General features: G+C 46.0%; 2 protein-coding genes across 2 annotated transcripts in view; one reads left to right on the top strand and one right to left on the bottom strand.

The window, feature by feature from the left end:
* LOC115114712 (integrin alpha-6-like) overlaps positions 1–3,833 on the top strand; it is a 29,845-nt gene extending 26,012 nt beyond the window's left edge. Inside the window, exons 18-24 of the mRNA XM_029643182.2 lie at positions 71–173; positions 299–475; positions 656–754; positions 845–955; positions 1,055–1,153; positions 1,243–1,368; positions 2,930–3,833. Of these exons, the coding sequence (XP_029499042.1) occupies positions 71–173; positions 299–475; positions 656–754; positions 845–955; positions 1,055–1,153; positions 1,243–1,368; positions 2,930–3,004 (790 nt within the window). The 3' untranslated portion in view covers positions 3,005–3,833. The remainder of the gene's footprint in view (positions 1–70; positions 174–298; positions 476–655; positions 755–844; positions 956–1,054; positions 1,154–1,242; positions 1,369–2,929) is intronic.
* Positions 3,834–7,365: 3,532 nt separating this feature from the next.
* Positions 7,366–24,101, bottom strand: LOC115114722 (neurabin-1-like). The gene is given in 20 exon segments (XM_029643195.2): positions 7,366–7,886; positions 8,143–8,331; positions 8,610–8,717; positions 8,959–9,145; positions 9,277–9,351; positions 9,458–9,550; positions 9,552–9,703; positions 9,770–9,906; positions 9,988–10,060; positions 10,145–10,241; positions 10,354–10,482; positions 12,831–12,931; positions 13,317–13,370; positions 13,516–13,635; positions 15,570–15,660; positions 15,742–15,846; positions 15,932–16,052; positions 16,274–16,406; positions 17,164–19,152; positions 23,858–24,101. Coding segments are annotated over 19 exon segments (4,140 nt in total). The 5' UTR covers positions 19,147–19,152; positions 23,858–24,101; the 3' UTR covers positions 7,366–7,694.
* Between the last annotated feature and the right edge of the window lie 733 nt (positions 24,102–24,834).

Below are 24,834 nucleotides of genomic sequence, written 5' to 3'. Positions count from 1 at the left end.
CGTGAGACCTCCCAGCATCTAAACTTCAGTAAGGTGTGTGTTTGTGCTCACAGTATACCTGTTTCCCCAGAGTGGCCAAGCCCTCCCAGGTCTACTTCACTGGAGAGGTCAAAGGTGAGAGCGACATGAAGTCAGAGGGAGACATCGGCAGCCCGATCGAGTATGAGTTCAGGGTAAGGATTATGTATTTTCATAAACACACAAAAAAAGAAAAAAAAAGATAAACCAAACAGGATTTTCATCATATTTAATTATATACTGAACTGACCTGTCCTTTGATCTGTCTTTTGATTGACAGGTGATCAACCTAGGGAAGCCCCTGAAGACCTATGGCACTGCCTCCCTGATCATCAATTGGCCGAAAGAAACTGTGGAGGGGAAGTGGATCCTGTACCTGGTGAAGATGGACTCCCAAGGTCTGGAACAGATCACATGCTCTCCAGAGAGAGAGATCAACCCACTCACTGTCAAAGAGGTTAGTAAGCACTGGGGGGTCAAACTCTAACACACTAACAGTCCCAAGTGTTCATATACAGTCAAACTCTAACACACTACACTAACAGTCCCAATACAGTTAACTCTGCTGTACGGTGCTTACCAATGGGAGGATTGTTCCAAATTACCATACATCTAAGTTCTGTTACACTGTGTTCAGGAGAGTAAGAGTAGCAGGAGGAGGCGAGCTGTAGGGGAGACTGACAAACCTGAGGGAACCATCGCACTGCTGACTGACAAAAGGAAATACACTACTCTGGTAACACAACTCTCCTTCTCTCCCAGTTGATCAATGTTGTTAGTCGTGTACGAGCTACCCTGTAATATGGTGTGTGTGTGTGTGTTATAGTCGTGTGAGGATGGGGCAAAGTGTGTGGAGATTCACTGCTCCCTACAGGGCCTGGACAGTAATGCAGTCATCCTGCTCAGATCTCGCCTCTGGAACAGCACATTCCTGGAGGTAAGACGCGAGCACACACACACACACACACACCTCTTTGATATTTGACTGCACCTCAATCCCCTGTCCACACTCACGTCCCTCTGTGTTTCCCAACAGGAGTACTCTAAGCTGAACTATCTGGACGTGATCGTGAAAGCCTCTCTCAGAGTGGACGGCACAGCTAAAAACATGGTCCTGAGGAACGCTGAGACACAGGTACTTTATCACTTTCACATTTCAACACAAAATACATTTCACTTTCTTTTACTTTCAAAATAATGCTTGATTGATGTTGTCTTTCTCAGGTGAGAGTGACGGTGTTCCCGGAGCGTCGTGTGGCTCAGTACGGAGGACTGCCATGGTGGATCATCCTGGTGGCCATCTTGTTAGGACTTTTGCTGCTCGGCCTGCTGGTCTTCCTGCTCTGGAAGGTAAGACAGCAAGGGGAGCACAGAGAAACTGTTTACAGTATATACAGTGCCTCTGGAAAGTATTCAGACCCTTTGACTTTTTCCACATTTTGTTACACTACAACCTTATTCTAAAATGGATTAAATTAAAAAAATCCTCAGCAATGTACACACAATACCCCATAATGACAAAGTGAAAACAGGTTTTAAGAAAGTTTTGCAAATGTATAAAATCTAGAAAACAGAAATACCTTGTTTACATAAGTATTCAGACCCTTTGTTTTTAAGCCATGGATTTCGAATCCCTTAATATTATTGTTGGATCTAATTTTAACAGCTAACATTTCGATGGCAAATGAACTCCAGTAGTACTTTATAAAACACCTTTTCAAAATCAGCTATGAAAACCAGGCCTGGTTTCCGTGATATTTCATAGTATTGTATTGTTTCCAGTACATATCTTATATTATCTCCAATGTATCGTCCATGTGAAAAACCTGTCTGATTAGGAAGAATAATATCTGACAATACCTTTTTAATTCTATGCGCCAAGCATTTAGCTAGAATGTTTGCATCACAACACTGGAGTGTAAGAGGCCTCCAATTTTTTGAAATGGACTGGATCTTTATACAGTATATACCACTTGGATCCTGTTTCAGTAATAATGAAATCAGACCTTCTTGTTGCGTGTCTGATAATCTACCGTTTATATAGGAGTGGTTAAAACATGCTAATAATGGTCCTCTGAGTATATCAAAAAAAGGTTTGTTATACTTCCACTGGTCTGCCATCCAGCCCTGGAGTTTGTTATACTTCCACTGGTCTGCCATCCAGCCCTGGAGTTTGTTATACTTCCACTGGTCTGCCATCCAGCCCTGGAGTTTGTTATACTTCCACTGGTCTGCCATCCAGCCCTGGAGTTTGTTATACTTCCACTGGTCTGCCATCCAGCCCTGGAGTTTGTTATACTTCCACTGGTCTGCCATCCAGCCCTGGAGTTTGTTATACTTCCACTGGTCTGCCATCCAGCCCTGGAGTTTGATATACTTCCACTGGTCTGCCATCCAGCCCTGGAGTTTTCCCAGACTTAAAGCCTTTAACTGTATCAAGAAGTTCCTTCTCTGTAATTCGGCCTTCACATTATTTTTACATTATTAATAGGAAAAAAATCCATACAATTAACTTAGGTTAGTGGAGATGGAGGAGACTGAAATGAAAGCCTATGCTTAAAGTACTTTACTTCTTCTTTCAAAAAATAGTTTGGTGAATCATGAGTGACTCCATCATTTGTAACAAGTTCCTGTACATTATTTTTGGTAGCATTTCTATGTTGAAGATCGAAAAATAATTGTAATAATATTCCATCCAGTTTGCTTTATTTTGATACTATATTACACGGGATCTCTCTTGAATAAGTTCCTCCATTTCTTTGAGTTTTTTCTCTAACTTACTCTGATGGTACAGTTTTTGTTATCTATCTATACTATTAATCCTTCCATTTCCTTTGTTAATATGGACTCTATTGACCTAAATTACTTCTATATTTTTTTGCACACACACTAATGCGTTACTTCTCTCTAGTGTGGTTTCTTCGGGAAGAAGAAAGAAGATGCCCCACCCTCTGACAAAGAGAGATTGACGCCGTCTGATGCATAAAGAGAGAAAGAGAGAGAAAGAAGATGTCAGTCTCTGGGGTAAACACATCTAGACCCATCTTCAGTGTACATGCCTGGTGGGGAACAGAGTGGCATGAAGGATGGACGGGCCCAGTGGAACAGACTAACTCTATCGCAGGGGAGGAAAAGGCTTTTAATAAAAGACTGGCAGTAAAGGGGCTCAGCGCTATGAAATCAAATGCAATGCTATGATGATGACTACTATGATGATGGAATGAAATGTTAAGAGCTCAGCTTATAGGTTTCTGTAGAAAGCACTTCAAGTTTCTGCTTGGACATATCCTTCTTTCCAACTGTTATGGAGTTATGGACTCTCTACATGCATGGCCATCCCGGATTGATGCTTTGGTTGAAAATCATTATGAAATGCTCGTCTATCACTCCAAAGACCCTGCAGCTCTCTCTCCATCTCTGGTTTCTGGTTCTTTGGTTGCTATAGGAACTTCAAGCACTTCCTTTTCCTCTCTCAAAGCTCCTCGACTGCTCTCATTCTGGTTTTCTAGCATCTTTCTGTTTGTAGGACTATTGGCGACTCTGTAAAAGCACTTGCAGTGCCATACTTAAAGGGATAGTTCACCCCTAAATCAACCTTTCTCATACGCTTTCATATTTTGAATTCATAGATTCAGTTTGGGGAATGAACTATTCCTGTAATGACGGTGAGAGGTTTAATTAACTCTTCAAATACGACGTCATCGTGTTCCCAGCTACAACGCGTTGCAGATCAAAAATAAGGAGAAAGACCAACTGGAAATCCTGGAAATGAAAGCCTGCTGGAATGAGAATGAGTTACTTTTAATGATGGCAGAATGCTGGATCTCCCATTCCCACAGACATTCCCAGAGACACAGAATTCCTACCTAACATTCCACAGTCTTCCTCTAACCATTCCAAGGTTTGTCTCCGCAGTGTGGATTGGACATAGAAATACAAAAGGATTGTCAAAAAGCTTTATTTGTGGACTTTAAAGAGGGATGATGATGCTACAATAGCAGTTTAGATAAGGTCAAATAAGACACTTGATCAAATTGTTCCTTTTTGGGGATTTATTAAGTATTATATTGTCTGATTTTATTTTATCTTGATAGTGACATCCATGTTGATCACTGGACAGAAATCGTTTTTTGTTGTTGTGTTCTTGTACATTTTGGGTCAAGAATCCCAGTTGTCTCTCTTTCAGAGCTCCGTACAATGTTTTGTAAATGTACGCCTATGGTATAGGCTGGAGGGTTTTTGTATACATTCTTTAAGATGTTTAATTCTTTAGAGTCTAAGACATTGGGGGGGGCTAAACTGACATGGAATTGCTTTAAGATGGTCATACCATGGATCATTTAGCTATTTGATGTAGAGTTTTAAAATATATTTTTAAAAAAAGAAAGTTTGATAAAATATATATTTATAACAAAAATATTTGATAAAATATAGATTTTGTCCTTTACTACTAAAGCCCATAGAAACGCATTGAATAACACATTCATAAATGGCAAAAAGTACAGTCAAAATATAATGAGAAACAAGTGTTTTGAAGTGTCTGTCCTAAATCTAGGAGATATTAAAAACAAACTCAGAATGTTTCGTTTTTTTTACACATTTAACCCCTTTTTGGGGGTTTGGCACAAAACGACCTTAATACATTCATCATTTAAACAGATATCATCTGGTACTGATACCTTCAGAAGAGTCCTGTGACGCTTGTGGGGGTCGCAGAGCAAAACAGAGAACACCATCATGTGCGTGAGAGTCTCCCTTTTACACACAGTGGTCATAATGCACTGAACTAAAATATAAACACAACATGCAACAATTTCAACAATTGTACTGTGTTACAGTTCGTATAAGGAAATCAGTCAAGTGAAATAAATAAATGAGGCCCTAATCTATGGATTTCACAACTGGGTAGGAGCGCAGCTATGGGTTGGCCTGGGAGGGCATAGGCCCACCCACTGGGGAGCCAGGCCCCGCCAATCGGAATGAGCTTTTTCCAACAAAAGGGCTTTATTACAGACAGAAATACTCCTCAGTTTCATCAGATGTCCGGATGGCTGTTCTCAGACGATCCCGCAAGTAAAGAAGCCAGATGTAGAGGTCCTGGGCTGGCATGGTTACACGTGGTCTGCGGTTATGAGGTTGGTTGGACGTACTGTCAAATTCTCTAAAACATTTACATTACATCATTTACATTTAAGTCATTTAGCAGACGCTCTTATCCAGAGCGACTTACAAATTGGTGCGTTCACCTTATGACATCCAGTGGAACAGCCACTTTACAATAGTGCATCTAAATCTTTTAAGGGGGGTGAGAAGGATTACTTTATCCTATCCTAGGTATTCCTTAAAGAGGTGGGGTTTCAGGTGTCTCCGGAAGGTAGTGATTGACTCCGCTGTCCTGGCGTCGTGAGGGAGTTTGTTCCACCATTGGGGGGCCAGAGCAGCGAACAGTTTTGACTGGGCTGAGCGGGAACTGTACTTCCTCAGTGGTAGGGAGGCGAGCAGGCCAGAGGTGGATGAACGCAGTGCCCTTGTTTGGGTGTAGGGCCTGATCAGAGCCTGGAGGTACTGAGGTGCCGTTCCCCTCACAGCTCCGTAGGCAAGCACCATGGTCTTGTAGCGGATGCGAGCTTCAACTGAAAGCCAGTGGAGGGAGCGGAGGAGCGGGGTGACGTGAGAGAACTTGGGAAGGTTGAACACCAGACGGGCTGCGGCGTTCTGGATGAGTTGTAGGGGTTTAATGGCACAGGCAGGGAGCCCAGCCAACAGCGAGTTGCAGTAATCCAGACGGGAGATGACAAGTGCCTGGATTAGGACCTGCGCCGCTTCCTGTGTGAGGCAGGGTCGTACTCTGCGGATGTTGTAGAGCATGAACCTACAGGAACGGGCTACCGCCTTGATGTTAGTTGAGAACGACAGGGTGTTGTCCAGGATCACGCCAAGGTTCTTAGCGCTCTGGGAGGAGGACACAATGGAGTTGTCAACCGTGATGGCGAGATCATGGAACGGGCAGTCCTTCCCCGGGAGGAAGAGCAGCTCCGTCTTGCCGAGGTTCAGCTTGAACTTGCCGAGGTTCAGAATTCTCTAAAACAATGCCGGAGGTGAGTTATGGTAGAGAATCTCTGGCAACAGCTCTGCTGGATATTCCTGGAGTCAACATGCCAATTGCACGTTCCCTCAAAACTTGAGACATCTGTGGTATTGTGTTGTGTCCCCAGTACAAAGGTGCACCTGTGTAATGATCATGCTGTTTAATCAGTTTCTTGAAATGCCACATTTGTCAGGTGGATGGATTATCTTGGCAAAGGAGAAATGTTCACTAACAGGGATGTAAACAAATTTGTGCACACAATTTGAGAGAAATAAGCTTTTTGTGCATATTGAAAAAATCTGGTATCTTATTTCAGCTCATTTAACATGGGACCAACACTTTACATAGTGTTTATATTTTTGTTCAGTATAGTTTGGTCAAACCATTCGAACGCTACAGACGTTCTCGTGAGAAGACCGATTTTCGGGATGTGTCATGGTCTGACAAACATCGTTCTAGCTGTACCACCTTTCACCGTAGATGAAGTGCGACGCTGGCTGATTGAGACGCATCGAATGCCAAACACACATCTAGCTTAAAACCTGACAGATTGATGGGATTTTCTTCTGTTATGAAGCTTAGATTGACAACACTGGTGCATCAATCGACTCTTGGGTCACGACAGGGGGTTAATATTGCGTGTGAGAAGGTTTCCTAACCATTACTCCAATGGCCAAATACTTTCTTTACCCAGAATGAGTTTCTCAACATATGGAAGGACGTATCAAATCACACTGCCAAATCATCTCAAAACAACAAATAGACAGTGTTGCAAGACATCTGCACTCATGTGTATAAAGACCGTTCTACACATCCCAGGTGTTTAACCAGGGTCCTATTTTATCATGTTATAGCAGCAGCTAATCAGCAGCTTTCCTGATCCATCGTTCTGCTTTATGTACCAACTTTATCACCCAGAACAGTTGAGAAAGTGTTCAGTACTGGTGTATTACTATTGTTGAGATGGACCAGTGAGGCAGAGGAGTAATTACAGACTCTACTTTTCTAACCCGTTACGTCAAGTATTTAAACAGGGCCCATTCAATACCAAATGTGGAGGATTTGTCCAGTGACAGTTCTTGACATTAATGTAAAGTAACGTGGAAAAATGCAAGGATTTCTTAAAATACACGTTTTTACACCCTGTACAGTTACAATCTCTTTTGGTTTTTGTGCACTTTGATGTCATGGAAATTGAATTGAACCTACATGTAAAAACATGTTGATCACAGTCAAATAAAACTTTAAGGCAATACGTTTAAAACATTATTTATTAATGAATGTAAAATATTCCCAGCTTAAAATATTTGAGTGCTTCATTGCAATCAATTGTACAACATTGGTATAGAAACATCTGTACATAAATACTATTACAAAACAGATAAAAAGTATATTTCACTAGTCACAGTGAAGACTAACAGTGAGACTGACGTTTCTGTGCTGGTAGAGAGTTTATAAGAGAGAGACTATAGCTGATTGTCTAATGGCTGGAATGCATGAGATGAACCTAATAGTAGTTGGACTTAGACAAAAAGTTGTGATTGAAGATCATTTCCGGGTTTAGGGGTTAGAGGTCAGGGTCCAGACTTCAGCAGAGGGACTCGTTTCGGACCTTTTTACCACTATGCCTGGCCTCCTTTCTCTCCTTCATCCTCTTCTCATGTTCCCTCTCCTCCTTTCCCTTCGCTCTCTCCTTTCCCTCTCTCTCCAGAGTCTTCCTCATCTCCTTCAGCCTTCTCTTCAGAGCAGCACGGTCACTGTGACTGCACACACCCAGAGCCTGGAGTAAGGGAGGGAGAGAGGAGAGAGTGAGACTTTAATTTCTGTGCCACAGTGGGCTGCTCCATATGGAATGAACTCATTCATCTAAATCTAGGGCTGTGTCGCAATACCCTAGCCCCCTTTCTTCTCCTCAAGGATCTAGCCGGAGGAAGGGCAACCCATTTAGTCATATCAACCATAGATTGTCTATGATTTCAGTTATCAGGACAAAAGGTGAGGAGATGAGTCAGTATTGAGACATGGCCCGTGACTACCTTGAGCTTGTTGTTGTCCAGACTGAGAAGTTGCAGCCCATCCACACCATTGGCTGTGAACTGGGCCACATATTGGTCCATGCTCATGCCAATCAACCACAGACAGACTTGCTGATTAGTCCATTGGTCCAAGGGTCGGCTTTGCCATTGGTAATCGTTACCAACTGGGACAGAGTCATCATCCAGGTTCTACGGAGATGGACGGGACAGACGCACACAAACCCAACAGTAAGATGTATAACAAACCTTTTCTAAATTAAAAACTAACTAACATCGTAATGATATTCCATCCCATTCTGGGTCATTCAGGAGGAAGTGAATTACCATCCTATCCAGCTCTATGAGCTACAGAGAACTTAATCAGGGCATAGTAGAAAACTAGAACAAAAATCAGGTCAGAGAGAGAACAGAGATACACAGAGAGAAGGGAGACCACATGAGACAGACGGAGAGAGCAGGAGACTCACCTCTGATGAGAAGGTGGGAGTTTGAGAGTGTGCAGAGAGAGACAGATCTGACAGCATCCCTGATAGGAGAGCAGAGCTGGGACTACCTGAGTCTCCTACATTCACTCTCTAGAATGAGCAAAGACATTTGTGACTGACACTCACTGAAGTGCACAGTGGTACACCACACACAGTCAAGATCATGTAGAGGAGAGTATAACATGAAAGGCCCCAGGTGAAATAAGTATACAAAACATACCAGTGAATAAGCCACTAAGTTACTGAGCCAGTGAATAAGCTGGACAAGTGCTTTGAGCCCAAATTAGAGTTAAAGTCCAGGGTGGTCTGAGATGGAAGACTCCCCTCTCACCTGGCAGTCTCTACTGCCTCCGGTGGTCATGTACGGTAGACTGCTGCTGGAGACAGACCTAAGCTTCCCTCTCTCCTTCTCCCTCCCTCGCTCTCCGAACCAGGAGAAGGGTAGGCAGGAGGGCACGGAGGAGACAGAGGGAAAGACACCACCGCTGGGGGCATCTACCAGGTTAACAGATAAACCCCTGGAGACAGGAACACAAATCAAATACAGGGCCGGCAGAAACACTGAAAGAAGAAATGTAAGGTGTGTGGGTGCATAGTATTGACTGTACCCGTTTCCTCTGCTAGATCAGTAGTGTGTTATTTCTTGTACCTGTGGTCCAGGGGCCTTTCCTTGTTCTTCTTCTCCTCACACATCCTCCCTCTCCTCAGAGACTTGCGGAGGCCGCTAGAGGAGGTTAGGAGGTGGGGCTATTACCATAATGCTTGTCAGATCTACACACAGCGCCTATGGGAAAGGGGGTTAGGGGTTGAAGAAGTCTGGTGTGCCCTACCTGAAGTCAGGGAATCTCCTCTTTGATTTGCATGTGGTAGATGACTTGTCCTCTTTAGGGGGGGACTGGCCTGGCTGGGGGGTGAGAAGAAAGGGGGTGGGGCTTGGAGGTGAGGGCAGACAGAGAGGATGTGCTGGAGTGGACACGGTGACCGCCTGCTGAGACCGATCGTCCCGTCTCTCGTGGTGCGATCGCAGTCAGTGATTGGCTCTTCCCACCACAGCTCTGAATATGGTCTTCCTCACCCTACAGGGAGTGATAGAACATTCAGTATGTGATTGGAAGGAGAGAGTGTGTGTGTGTGTGTCTGACCTGTTGTCTGAAGGACTCTCTGAGTTTGTCTCGTGAGGGAGGGTGTCTCTTGGTTTTTTGGGCGAGCTGTGCTCTGGCCCTGTGAGCGCTGGTGTCTAACAGATCTGTCACAGGCACCGCAATGCTCCAGTCTGCACCTGAAACACACACTGTTTGAGAGGCACCGCGTGACACACACACACACACACACACACTGCCCCTCAAGTAGTGAGTCTTACTTGAGGTAAATGAGGTATCCAGTGATTGGTTGTCACTCTCAGGGACCATCTCCCCTCTCTCCAGTAGACCTATCTAAACACACAGAGAAAGAAATGCTTAGTTCACCGAGGTAGCATCTGTACACTACAGTTGACGGTGTGTCTCCTCCAGTCTCACCCGTCTCTGGAGTCTCTCCACAGTCTCTCCATGTATCCTCTCGCTCTCCTCCATCTCTCTCTGCAGCTCCTCCTCTCTCCCCTCGCTCTCCTTCTCCCTGCACATGGACAGAGGGACCATCAAACACGGAGAAATAGACATTCTAAACAGGCATTGAATATTACCAATTGGCCTACAGGGGCATGTTAACTATGTTACCCAGAGCTCACCTGTGTTGGAATTCCTTCAGCAGTCTCTTGGCCTTGCTGTATTTCACCTCCAGGCTGTCTAATTGGCTCTGGGTATCAGCCAATCGCTGGTTCACAATCATGCACAGAGCCTGGGCCTCCTGCCAGTACCTAGAAGAAGACGACGAATCATGTTCATCATCTGGGTCTGAAAACTTAGATGGAATATTACTGAGGATGACAGCAGACGATTTTGCCACTCCTATTTTCTCTCTTCAATGTAAGCCTACAGTAAAGTGCGTGTCCTCAGACCTGGAGGGAAGCAAAAGTCATTCCACTATCCAAGAATAGCAAAGCACCCTTTACTGACTCAAACAGCCTGTTCCCAATCCTTACTAAACTTTTTGGGGAAAAACATGGTGTTTGACCAGATACAAGGCTATTTCACAGTAAAGAGATGAACAGATTGTTAAGGAAGGGCATTCAACATGTACGACGGCACTGACACAAATTGCTGATTGGCTGAGCGAAATGGATAAAAATCTATCATAATCGATCATAATCTACTGCTTTACATCCCCTGCTATATTGTGGATGGAAAGTTACCCGTCTAACAGAACACAGAGGGTGTTCTTCAATGGAAGCCTCTCCAACATAATCAAGGTAGAGTTAGGCATTCCCCAGGGCAGCTGTCTAGACCCCTTTACTGTTTTCAATCTTTACTAATGACCTGCCACTGGCTCTGAGTAAAGCCAGTGTGTCTATGTTTGCTGATGACGCCACACAGCAAGTGAAATCACTGCAACACTTAACTAAGCTGCAGTCAGGTTCAGAATGGGTGTCAAGAAACAAGTTAGTCCTAAATATTAAAAGCATTGTATTTGAGACAAATCATTCACTAAACCTGGATCCTCAACTAAATTAAGCAAGTTGAGGAGACTAAACTGCATGGAGTAACCCTGGATTGTCAACGGTCAAAACATATTGATACAACAGTGTCTAAGATGGGGAAAAGTCTGTCCATAATAAAGTACTACTCTGCCTCCTTACATTTACATTACATTTACATTTAAGTCATTTAGCAGACGCTCTTATCCAGAGCGACTTACAAATTGGTGCAATCACCTTATGACATCCAGTGGAACAGTAGTGCATCTAAATCTTTTAAGGGGGGTGAGAAGGATTACTTTATCCTATCCTAGGTATTCCTTAAAGAGGTGGGGTTTCAGGTGTCTCCGGAAGGTGGTGATCGACTCCGCTGTCCTGGCGTCGTGAGGGAGTTTGTTCCACCATTGGGGGGCCAGAGCAGCGAACAGTTTTGACTGGGCTGAGCGGGAACTGTACTTCCTCAGTGGTAGGGAGGCGAGCAGGCCAGAGGTGGATGAACGCAGTGCCCTTGTTTGGGTGTAGGGCCTGATCAGAGCCTGGAGGTACTGAGGTGCTGTTCCCCTCACAGCTCCGTAGGCAAGCACCATGGTCTTGTAGCGGATGCGAGCTTCAACTGGAAGCCAGTGGAGAGAGCGGAGGAGCGGGGTGACGTGAGAGAACTTGGGAAGGTTGAACACCAGACGGGCTGCGGCGTTCTGGATGAGTTGTAGGGGTTTAATGGCACAGGCAGGGAGCCCAGCCAACAGCGAGTTGCAGTAATCCAGACGGGAGATGACAAGTGCCTGGATTAGGACCTGCGCCGCTTCCTGTGTGAGGCAGGGTCGTACTCTGCGGATGTTGTAGAGCATGAACCTACAGGAACGGGCCACCGCCTTGATGTTAGTTGAGAACGACAGGGTGTTGTCCAGGATCACGCCAAGGTTCTTAGCGCTCTGGGAGGAGGACACAATGGAGTTGTCAACCGTGATGACTTCTCCTTAACAACACTATCAACAAGGCAGGTCCTACAGGCCCTAGTTTTGTTGCATCTGTACTACTGTCCAGTCGTGTGGTCAGGAACCACAAAGTTACAATTGGCCCAGAACAGGGCAACACGGCTGGCCCTTAAATGTACATGGAGAGCTAACATCAATAATATACATGTCAACCTTTCCTGGCTCAAAGTAGAGAGATTGACTACTTGTATTTATGAGAGGTATTGACATGTTGAATGCACCGAGCTGTCTGTTTAAACTACTAGCACACAGCTCAGACACCCATGCATACCCCACAAGACTTGCCACAAGAGGTTTAGTCACAGTACCCAGGTCCAGAACAGACTACACACACACACACACACACACACACACACACACAAAATAACATTAATTTTGTGCTGTAGATGTGTGGTAGTACATTAGTGGCTTGAGGGCACACAATGTGTTATGAAATGTAAAGTTTTTAAAATTGTATATAACTGCCTTAAAGTTGCTGGACCCCAGGAAGGGATAGGCCTTGGTAGCAGCTAATGTGGATCCATAATAAATACAAAATAATGTATCATCGTCATGTTCATCATCATGTTCATCATCGTTGCCACAATTTGCGTCATCAGAACTTAGTGAGGGTTGATTAGTGTATTTGATTAATACTTCTCTAGTTTGTCAGCCTTCTCCTCTCCATCCTGGACACGCTCCTTCAGCTCAGCCTGATGACTCTCCCACAAGGCCTGCTGCTCCTCACACCCCCTCAGCTGGAGGAGACAGAAAGACGGACACAGGTGGGTCCCATACCATGAGCCCTTCATCTAGGGCCTTCCCCAGACACTCCCCTTAGACACTTCACTCACCACTCTAAACACCCCAAAAACAGTCATGTTTCAATCACTCATCTTACACAGTTGTATATATGAAAGCAGAAGCCTACATTAAATAGATTGAATCAATGCCGTCAGATCAGTGATAACACAGAGAAGACATACTATGTTTTCAAGGTGATTGGAACATGGCCAATGTGCTAATAACTCAGACTGTAGACTGTTAGAGAGGCAAGTCTCACACAGAGCTAAATGGGTCAGACTGCTCTGAGGGAAGCAATGAGTGAGCATGTGTTTTGGGAGTCTCGTCAGAGTGACCTACCTTCTCCCGCACTAGGCAGAGCTGGTCTGATTTGGTCCTGACTTTTAACTGGAGCTGAGGAGAGACCAGTACACACATGCACACTTCACACAACATCTACAGACACTGGAAGCTGTAGGAGGAGCATAAGGCCGACTGAGGGATAACAGAGAGTACCCCCCCAATGCCTTTCATCTCAGACTATAATGGACTTCAACACCTGTTGGCATCTGATGCAGCTGGTGATTTCTTTCTCTTCGTCATCCTCTTCATCATCTGTACAGAGGACTTCTACAGTCTCTTCCACTGAGCTCAGCCCAACAACACCATCATTTAACACCTGAGATACACAAACACCAACACAGGTACAACCAATAAGAAATGCAAGGTTGCATATATACACTGCTCAAAAAAATAAAGGGAATACTAAAATAACACATCCTAGATCTGAATGAATGATTCTTAAAAATACTTTTTTTCTTTACATAGTTGAATGTACTGACAACAAAATCACACAAAAATGATCAATGGCAATCAAATGTATCAACCCATGGAGGTCTGGATTTGGAGTCACACTCAAAATGAAAGTGGAAAACCACACTACAGGCTGATCCAACTGATGTAATGTCCTTAAAACAAGTCAAAATGAGGCTCAGTAGTGTGTGTGGCCTCCACATGCCTGTATGACCTCCCTACAACGCATGGGCATGCTCCTGATGAGGTGGCGGATGGTCTCCTGAGGGATCTCCTCCCAGACCTGGACTAAAGCATCCGCCAACTCCTGGACAGTGTGTGGTGCATGGAGCGAGACATGATGTCCCAGATGTGCTCAATTGGATTCAGGTCTGGGGAACGGGCGGGCCAGTCCATAGCATCAATGCCTTCCTCTTGCAGGAACTGCTGACATACTCCAGCCACATGAGGTCTTGCATTAGGAGGAACCCAGGTCCAACCGCACCAGCATATGGTCTCACAAGGGGTCTGAGTATCTCATCTCGGTACCTAATGGCAGTCAGGCTACCTCTGGCGAGCACATGGAGGGCTGTGCGACCCCCCAAAGAAATGCCACCCCACACCATGACTGACCCACCGCCAAACCGGTCATGCTGGAGGATGTTGCAGGCAGCAGAACATTCTCCACGGTGTCTCCAGACTGTCACATGTGCTCAGTGTGAACCTGCTTTCATCTGTGAAGAGCACAGGGCGCCAGTGGCGAATTTGCCAATCTTGGTGTTCTCTGGCAAATGCTAAACGTCCTGCACGGTATTGGGCTGTAAGCACAACCCCCACCTGTGGACGTCGGGCCCTCATACCACCCTCATGGAGTCTGTTTCTGACAGTTTGAGCAGACACATGCACATTTGTGGCCTGCTAGAGGTCATTTTGTAGGGCTCTGGCAGTGCTCCTCCTGCTCCTCCTTGCCCTGCTGCTGGGTTGTTACCTTCCTACGGCCTCCTCCACGTCTCCTGATGTACTGGCCTGTCTCCTGGTAGCGCCTCCATGCTCTGGACACTACGCTGACAGACACAGCAAACCTTCTTGCCACAGCTCGCATTGATGTGCCATCCTGGATGAGCTGCACTACCTGAGCCACTTGTGTGGGTTGTAGACTCCGTCGCATGCTACCACTAGAGTGAAAGCACCGCCAGCATTCAAAAGTGACGAAAACATCAGCCAGGAAGCATAGGAACTGAGAAGTGGTCTGTGGTTATCACCTGCAGAACCACTCCTTTATTGGCGGTGTCTTGCTAATTGCCTATAATTTCCACCTGTTGTCTATTCCATTTGCACAACAGCATGTGAAATTTATTGTCAATCAGTGTTGCTTCCTAAGTGGACGGTTTGATTTCACAGAAGTCGCGCCCCTGCCTGCCTCTACCGCAGGGCCAGTCACGCCCCTGCCTGCCTCTACCGCAGGGCCAGTCACGCCCCTGCCTGCCTCTACCGCAGGGCCAGTCACGCCCCTGCCTGCCTCTACCGCAGGGCCAGTCACGCCCCTGCCTGCCTCTACCGCAGGGCCAGTCACGCCCCTGCCTGCCTCTACCGCAGGGCCAGTCACGCCCCTGCCTGCCTCTACCGCAGGGCCAGTCACGCCCCTGCCTGCCTCTACCGCAGGGCCAGTCACGCCCTGCCTGCCTCTACCGCAGGGCCAGTCACGCCCCTGCCTGCCTCTACCGCAGGGCCAGTCACGCCCCTGCCTGCCTCTACCGCAGGGCCAGTCACGCCCCTGCCTGCCTCTACCGCAGGGCCAGTCACGCCCCTGCCTGCCTCTACCGTAGACGGTGTCTTGTCCTGCTCCAGACTTTCATTGATTAGACGGGCCACCTCACTCTCCTCTCCCTGCTTCTCCCGTCCAATAAAAAACCTGCAGTGAGGGACAATGACAAATCATTACCAATCTGCAAAGAGAAAGTGTGTGAGCGTGAGCCTGTCTGTGCTTGCATACCTGACAGTGCCAATGGTGTTCTTTAGCACGGTGGCAGCAAACAGCTGTGTGACTCCGACCAGACTGACCCCATCCACCTCCACTATCTGGTCATTCACCTGGATACTAACACACACAATCTAGGATCAGCTTACAGCACCGCACTCACATCCTAACCATTAGAAAGGCATCATTGACCTTAGATTCTCACCGTCCGTCCTGTTGTGTAGCTCCGTTCTCAGTGACGGTCTTAACGAAGATCCCCAACTTCTCCAGCCCCTGGTCAGCCCCTACCCCCATCCCTATTATACTGATACCCAGGCCCTCCACTCCTAGACAGACATACGGGGGAGTTAGACAAAGAGGTGTTAAAACAGAGAATTAGAGACAGAGAGAGAGACAGAGACAGAGAGACACACAGAGAGACACACAGAGAGACACACACAGAGAGACACACAGAGAGACAGTAAAGGATGAGAATGAGAGAACAGTAGAGAGAAAAGGAGAGAGGAATATAGAGGAAAGGAAGCAGTACAGAGGGAGTGAGCACAACCTTTCTTTATCTGGACAGGGAAGACATCCATCTTGTCCACTCTCTTCTCCAGTTCATACTCAGCAGAGGCAGACACAGGGTCAACATCATCATTACGCCGGTCATAGTCTGCATTTGAGTAGGTCAGGAACACCTGAGTGTACACACACACACACCATTAGATCTTTCATAGTCAAGGTGTGTGTGTGTGTGTGTGTGTATGCATGCCTGTCTTTGGCTGTCTGGATCCTGACTAGCCACTGCTATCTGGGGTTACTGCTAGCACACCATGACCATCCTGTTTATGCTAGAAGATCCTCCAGTAGGACTGGGGTGTGAGATGGGATCGGAAACAAGCTGTTGCAAATCCATGTGCTCTACTGCAGTTCAATCTCAGAGGCAGAGAACATCTTAGACAAAATGGTCCTTGAACAGTAATTCAACCCTAAACCCCCCCCTGTGAAATGTGTGCCAACTGTGTCGTACCCATTAAGGCTCTCAGTATACTTGGTAGCCACACAAGGCCTGAGAAGTCTGGGAGATTTAAAATCCTTACTGGACTAATAAATTCATTATGAGGCCCTAAAATAAGCTGACTTGCAGTTTGGTAAGACATGGGAGCTAACACTCATCCTGGGGGAGAAAAGCTGTTGATATATCACTTATTCTGAGCTGAATACCTGACAGAGCATGTGAGATCCTGTCTCTCTCCTCTCAACCTAAAGGAATAGAATAGACTGGCTGTATGTTCATATACATCTATTCATCTGTTCTAGCCATGGTTTCATCTTACCCCAATTATGAGGGCCAGACTTCCTCTCAAATAAAAATCTGGTATCACTTTATCAAACCTAATGGGGTGAGCTTGAGTGAGGAAGGAAGGAAGTGTCAATGTGATCCGGGGGGGTTACCTTGATTGGTGCTGCAGAGAACTTAATCTTCCTCCTCTTAGCAGAATCCACATCATTGTCATCCTCATGGGGAAGACTGGGAATCTCCTCATATTCCATAAAAAGCTGCTCCCAGTCCTTTCTGTGCCATTCCAAATCGTCATGACACTCAGAGTTCAGTTCCCCATCCTCCATAAAGGCCTCATTCTCAATTCCAAGGACGGCAGCAAATCCATTCTCCTCATCTCCTCTCTCAGTGCACTCCCTCTCTTCCCTCTCCTGCTCTTCCTTCACTTCCACTCTCCCTCTGCACTTTCTTTCCTCTTCTTCCCTGAAGTCAATCCCTCCATCTTCCAATCCGGCCTTCTCTTTCGCTTCCTCCTCTCCCTCGCTCACCTCCTCCCTCGTCTTTTCTTTGCTGTCACTGCACATGGTTTCTCTCTCCTCAAGTTCCTTTTCCTCCTGCTCTCCTGCCTCATCTCCTTTCACCTCCACCTCCACTTTCTGACCGTCTCCGGTTGTCCCCTCTCCTCTGTGCTGCTCCATTTCTTGGCTGATCAGTCTGTTTTCTCCCTCCATTCGATCTTCCCTCTGTTCTGTCTCCTGCGGTTTCATGTCTCTTTCTGATTCACTTTCCTGTTCCGTCACTTCAAGACTGTCAGGGAATCCCTCCACACACTCTACCATTCTGGGTTCTACTGGAGGTTCAACCGTTCTCTTTTCCACCATTCTAGGTTCTACTGTTCTTTGTGCTGATGTAGGTTCAACTATTCTAGGTTCCACTCTGGATTCTTCAAACACGTCATCCACCAGGTTATTCTCATTGCCCTCCTCCCTCTTGCCTTCCTCCTCTCCTTCGTTACCGTCGCTCTCAGACGACTCGTTCTTCACCTCCACTAGCTCCGCCCTTACAGTTCCAGCCCCTGACCCCTCTTTGGGGGTCAAAGGGACATCAGGGGTCACGTAAAGGTCATTAGGGTGGTTCCCCTCAGACAAACTCCTGTTGTCCAGGGGGTCAGCATTAGGACTACTAGGGCTATAGAGGTCAGTCTGGTCAGAACAAGGGGAGACTGGGGTGAGAGGACTGGGGGAGTTGGAAGAAGGGGATGGAGGCTGAGAGTGGGGGGAGGTGGGTGCTGGGCCAGAAAGGTTGGATACATGGGAGAACACAAAGTTCTCACACACACTCCCATCTAACACACTTCGACCGTACACATTCCTGCGGTCTGAGGGGTCAGTTGTAGGACTTCTACCGTCAGGGGAAAATGTCTCACTGTTGTGCCCATTAACAGGGTGAAGGGGTGTAGGCAAACTGATGCCCAGTGAGGAAGTGGCTGTATGGAGTTCTATGTTGGGTAGTGAAATGTGCACGAGTTCTTTCCTTCTCTCCCCCTCTCCTTCCCTTTCTGACATGGATGTCAGCTGCTCCCTGTCTAACCTGCTCCTTGCACTCCCAATCCCCCTTTCCTCCCCACTCTCCACCAACCTCCTGCTATCTCTGCCAGGGCTGACATTTAAACATTGACCCCCAATGACCGTCTCAAAGAGCTTCCGGGTCACCGAGAACTTCTGGGCTAGAGCAGCTCTGTCTATCTCTGCTATCTCTTCTGCCTTAGACGGTTTATCTAGCATAGACAATTCTACACTGGACATGCTGGCCACACTGCTCCGGACAGAGCTGGAGCTGAGAGGGTGTTTGGGCAGGGCCTCAGATAAGGGGTGGAGGAGGTGCTGTTGGCTGTCCATCTGGAAGAAGATGTTGTCTTTGATCTTAGTTCCTCTAGGGCTGAGGGCCCCACCCCTGCTACCCTCACCAGGGTTACCTCCACTGCTAGTCCTGGTGTGAGGGACTGCCATGGAGCCAGGTGAAGGGATCGAGGCGCCCAGGGAAGAAGGTCTAGGCCTGGTCGCGGCATCCAAGGAGCATTTGATGGTGTGGAAGTCAGACTTGTAGGCGTTCCTGTGGGGGGAGGCGCTCCGGCCTTTATTGTCCGTCCGCATCATCTGGGGCTGGAGACAGGTGGAGAGGTATGGAGCTCAATGAACGAGAGTCAAGTTAGCATGCATCCCTGATTAGACAGGTTCAGGACTCCACTGTCTACAGAGAAACACACTAGGCCAGAATCAGTTAACAAAAAAAATACAATTAAAGTCATGGAATGGCACTGGTGCTTTTGACATGGTTGCAGAAGCAAAATCTTTACTTCATATCAAATTGTAATTTAATGGTTGTTTAACCTACTTCCAACTACCTAATAACCTTGTTCACCAGACACTTCCGGCCATGCGCAATTAGCCTGGCAATGATGTTCCCTAACTACAAATAATTGGGTCCTACCATTTGATTTTAACTCAACTTCCCATACATATACTACATGACCAAAAGTATGTGGACACATGCGTGTCTAACATTTCATTCCAAAATCGTGGGCTTTAATATAGAATTGGTCCCTCCTTGCTGCTATAAAAGCATCCACTCTTCTGGGAAGGTTTTACACTAGATGTTGGAACATTGCTGTGGGGACTCCATTCAGCCACAAGAGCATTAGTGAGGTCAGGGCACTAATGTTGGGCGATTAGGCCTGGCTCGCAATTCCAATTCATCCCAAAGGTGTTTGATGGGTTGAGGTCAGGGATATGTGCAGGCCAGTCAAGTTCTTCCACACTGGACCTCACTTTGCCATGCTGAAACAGAAAAGGGCCTTCCCCAAACTGTTGCCACAAAGTTGGAAGCACAGAAATGTCTAGAATGAAATTGTATGCAGTAGTGTTAAGATTTCCCTTCACTAGAACTAAATGGCCTAGACCGAACCATGAAAAACAGCCCCAGACCACTATTCCTCCTCCTCTATGCATTGGGGCAGGTAGCGTTCTCCTGGCAGCCACTAAACCCATATTCGTCCGTGGGACCTGCCAGATGGTGGAGCGTGATTCATCACTCCAGAGAACACGTGTCCACTGCGCCAGAGTCCAATGGCGTCGAGCTTTACACCACTCCAGCCGACAATTGTCATTGCACAAGGTGATCTTAGGCTTGTGTGCGGCTGCTCGGCCATGGAAACCCATTTAATGAAGCTCCCGACTAACAGCTATTGTACTGACGTTGCTTCCAGAGGTAGTTTGGTACTTGGTAGTGAGTGTTGCAACAGAGGACAGACGATTTTTACTCACTTCAGCAGTCCCGTTCTGTGAGCTTGTGTGGCCTACCACTTTGCGGCTGAGCCAGTGTTGCTCCTAGACGTTTCCGCTTCACAATAACAGCACTTACAGGGCAGAAATGTGACGAACTGACTTGTTGGAAAGGTGGCATCCTATGACAGTGCCACATTGAAAGTCACTGAGCTCTTCATGTAAGGCCTTTCTACTGCCAATGTTTGTCTATGGAGATGGCATGGCTGTGTGTGCTCAGTTTTACACCTGTCAGCAAAGGGTGTGGCTGAAATAGCCGAATCCACTAATTTGAAGGGGTGTCCACATACTTTTGTGTATATATAGTGTATTCGTCCATGGTAGAAGTGATCAGAAAGTGACTTTTTAGATCTGAATCCCAAAACATTCAGGAGATGGAGGTGCCCAAAGTCGACGAGTATTACGAGACATCCATATCTTCATCACTGGAAAATATAAGACACTTGAGTTTGATATCATTTAAAAGCTTTCAAAAAATGATTGTCAAATTGTTAAATTCTTTATTAAAAAACAACATTTTTTGCCTTTAACGTAAATTAATTACTTTTTTTCTACATAGGTTGTAGCTTAGACCCTATTTTACATCGGAGGTGTTTGTGTCGTGCCGGCCAGGTTGAGAGATGCTCTTGAATACAGGGTGGCTGTCATGTTATGCCTGATAAATGTACTGAAATGGAAATACAATGGACATTTTAAACTTTCAAATGGTACCACAAAGACAGTTGGAGGTCCACACATCAGATAATGTTGAATTGAATATCAGTTTTAAATTACACCGTCAATTAAACTGTCAATAGGAAACCTATTAAAAATCATAGAAATATACATAGAATAGACATAGAATAGACATTCCCATTTAAACACCCACGAGCGTTTAACACTAATACTTTTCAGTCTTCTTCCTCTTGCAAGTCGCGACTGAGCTGAGCCAAACAGCTTTCTGCCGTAGCCTACACTTGGCAGCCTGAGTCAAACAGCTTTCTGCCGTAGCCTACACTTGGCAGCCTGAGCCAAACAGCTTTCTGCCGTAGCCTACACTTGGCAGCCTGAGCCAAACAGCTTTCTGCCGTAGCCTACACTTGGCAGCCTGAGCCAAACAGCTTTCTGCCGTAGCCTACACTTGGCAGCCTGAGCCAAACAGCTTTCTGCTGTAGCCTACACTTGGCAGCCTGAGCCAAACAGCTTTCTGCTGTAGCCTACACTTGGCAGCCTGAGCCAAACAGCTTTCTGCCGTAGCCTACACTTGGCAGCCTGAGCCAAACAGCTTTCTGCCGTAGCCTACACTTGGCAGCCTGAGCCAAACAGCTTTCTGCCGTAGCCTACACTTGGCAGCCTGAGCCAAACAGCTTTCTGCTGTAGCCTACACTTGGCAGCCTGAGCCAAACAGCTTTCTGCCGTAGCCTACACTTGGCAGCCTGAGCCAAACAGCTTTCTGCTGTAGCCTACACTTGGCAGCCTGAGCCAAACAGCTTTCTGCCGTAGCCTACACTTGGCAGCCTGAGCCAAACAGCTTTCTGCTGTAGCCTACACTTGGCAGCCTGAGCCAAACAGCTTTCTGCTGTAGCCTACACTTGGCAGCCTGAGCCAAACAGCTTTCTGCCGTAGCCTACACTTGGCAGCCTGAGCCAAACAGCTTTCTGCCGTAGCCTACACTTGGCAGCCTGAGCCAAACAGCTTTCTGCTGTAGCATACACTTGGCAGCCTGAGCCAAACAGCTTTCTGCCGTAGCATACACTTGGCAGCCTGAGCCAAACAGCTTTCTGCCGTAGCCTACACTTGGCAGCCTGAGCCAAACAGCTTTCTGCCGTAGCCTACACTTGGCAGCCTGAGCCAAACACATTTTTGCCGTAGCCTACACTTGGCAGCCTGAACCAAACAGCTTTTTGCCGTAGCCTACACTTTGCAGCCTGAGCCAAACAGCTTTCTGCCGTAGCCTACACTTGGCAGCCTGAACCATGGCGCAGCTACTGTAGAAACCACAAGTGTCTATCCTATGTATAAGAAAATAAAAACAACTTTGTGGAATTATATATGATGCAGCAGTCTAAAGCACTGCATTTCAGTGCTAGAGGCTTCACTACAGACCCTGGTTCAATCCCGGGCTGTATCACAACCGTTCGTGATCGGGAGTCTCATAGGGTGGCGAATAATTGGCCTAGTGTCGTCCAGGATAGGGGAGGGTTTGGCTGGGGTAGACCATTGTTGTAAAATAATAATTTGTTCTTATTAACTGACTTGCCTAGTTAAATAAAGGTTAAATAAAAGTTGCCCTCTGCTGGGGGGCCTTTAAGCTGACATTCGACAGTGGCCATCTTTGTGGTAGTTATTGGAAGTAAAAATCTGTATTTAATTTAAATTTCAATGGTGTACCAGCTAAATTGCAGTGGTCTGAAGGGATAGGTTCATTCTATTAATTCTATTTCTATGATTGAAATGACAACCACCCAGTAACCAAGAGTATGCGGTGTCTCAAATGATGGTGGGCAAACAACACATACACCTCAGGAGGTAGTCAGAATAGATTCTGAACCTACGCTTTCTTACAGCTGCACTGGGGTCAGACAGACTTAATGTTTAGATTAAGATACCGGGATATGACTCGCAAAATGTACCTCAATCCAGGGACGAGAAATGCTTTATACGCCGAATTGTCCCATGAACCCAATTTACACCGAGAATATTGAATTTCATAGCAGTTGTTCAATCTTCTCATTTAACAGTTGGGATAATGGTACTATTCACAGTACAATTCATTGCTCATCCCTGGAATGAGGTTCATTCACCAAGCCATATCTCAGACTGGCTACATGGGCTCTTAATCTAAACAGGAAGCCTGTCTGACCCCGTGCAGCTGTAAGCAAGTGTAGGTTTGCAATATATTCTGGCTACCTCAGATAATGTAAATTAGGGATTAAATTACAACATTTGAAAATATATAATTTGAGTTCATGCATTTTTTGAGAATTCACGTTAAAAAAAGTTATTTATAAAAACACATTTCAAGGAATGATTCAATTGTTTGATAACCATGTTAAGCTTTTAAAATTCATATCGAACTCAACCATTCATCTTCTCCAGTGATGAAGACCTGGATGTCTCATGGTATGGTGGGGTATGCAAAATGGGTCAATTTTGAGCACCTCCATCTCCTAAATGTTTTGGCATTTAGGTCCCAAAGAAATACCACTTTCTGACCACTTACTTCTACAATGGGCAAATATGTGTTAAGTTTTGTTCAAATCAAAAGGGGTGCGGTGAAAAAGTAGCTAAAATCAAATGAAATGACCTAATTATAACATAAAACAGCAATATAACGACATGTAGGCCTACTTATCGTACAGTAGGCTACTGTTAAATTCAAGATTATATTCGACGATAACATGTTATAGGCCTATTGGGTCTTGAAAACGTGAAGTTCGTGAGACCGTCACAACTGTTCGCAACGCTGAAAGACAACTACAACGCATTCAAAATCAGGTCAAATTGATTCATATCGCTATTCAAGTTTAACAGTATTTATAATCACCAGTATTGTCCCTTCGTCCGCGGCTTTAGAAGCGCTGATTGAATTGTCCTCGGTTCATTGGAGAAAGGACACATTTGTCCACTCGCCACACCTTGCGCCAACAGCGCGCGCTCCCTTCAATCAGCACCTGACGCGACTACAGTGAAAGTGCGCGTGCACGAAAAACTTTCATGTCATATTCAGGTATATTCTCCATCCTATTGAAATGTCTTTGAGAAGGACTTTGGCTGGCATAAACCTGTGTTCTCAGCATGCTAACAGAGTACAGATGGCAGCTAATGTCACTAAATACTGAAATTGGATTATCTCACTGTAATCCTGTATAAACTACCTTGGTGTAAACACTTACATCACAGTCAGGCTACTCCCCCTCTCCCTATCACAGAGAGGAACGTGATAATAAATGTAACCCTCTCCATTTAACACACAACAGGGACAAGTGAGGGAATCCATTGGGAATAATAATAATAATGATTATCATATTGTGCTAATAATGAACCATTAATACCCCGAAGAGCTGTTCTGAAGACTGGTGCCAAGGTGGCCGGGCTGCCAATCAGTCCATTTGAGGTCTGTCCTGTTTGGCTATTGATGCTCACACAGAGAAACCTGCTGTCCAGACTCTTAGCCATATTGCTACAAAGCCAGAGGTGACTGAAGAAGACAAGAAGTGTACTACGCTAATGTACACTGTTCTGGACCCGTGGTTGGAAAAGGAGACACACCCTGTCCGACTGCTTAGCTGCTAGCCAATCAATCAAACTATTAGAAAATCAATCAATGAATAAATTACTTTCAGCCTACATAACAGTTTCCTAAGTATAATTAATTTCCACATTGAAATGTACTGTACAGTACAGCATATTCACCATTCACAAAAGGAACTAAAGTGGAGCAGCTTACCTGCAGCCAGATCTGCCTCTCCTCCTGGTAGGCAGATTAGAGTGGAACAGAGCAGAGTGGAACAGAGCAGAGTG

Source organism: Oncorhynchus nerka, linkage group LG9b (assembly GCF_034236695.1).
Source record: "Oncorhynchus nerka isolate Pitt River linkage group LG9b, Oner_Uvic_2.0, whole genome shotgun sequence".
NCBI lineage: Eukaryota > Metazoa > Chordata > Actinopteri > Salmoniformes > Salmonidae > Oncorhynchus > Oncorhynchus nerka.
The sequence above is the reverse complement of the archived record's forward strand: the minus strand, read 5'-3'. Positions and strand labels throughout refer to the sequence as shown.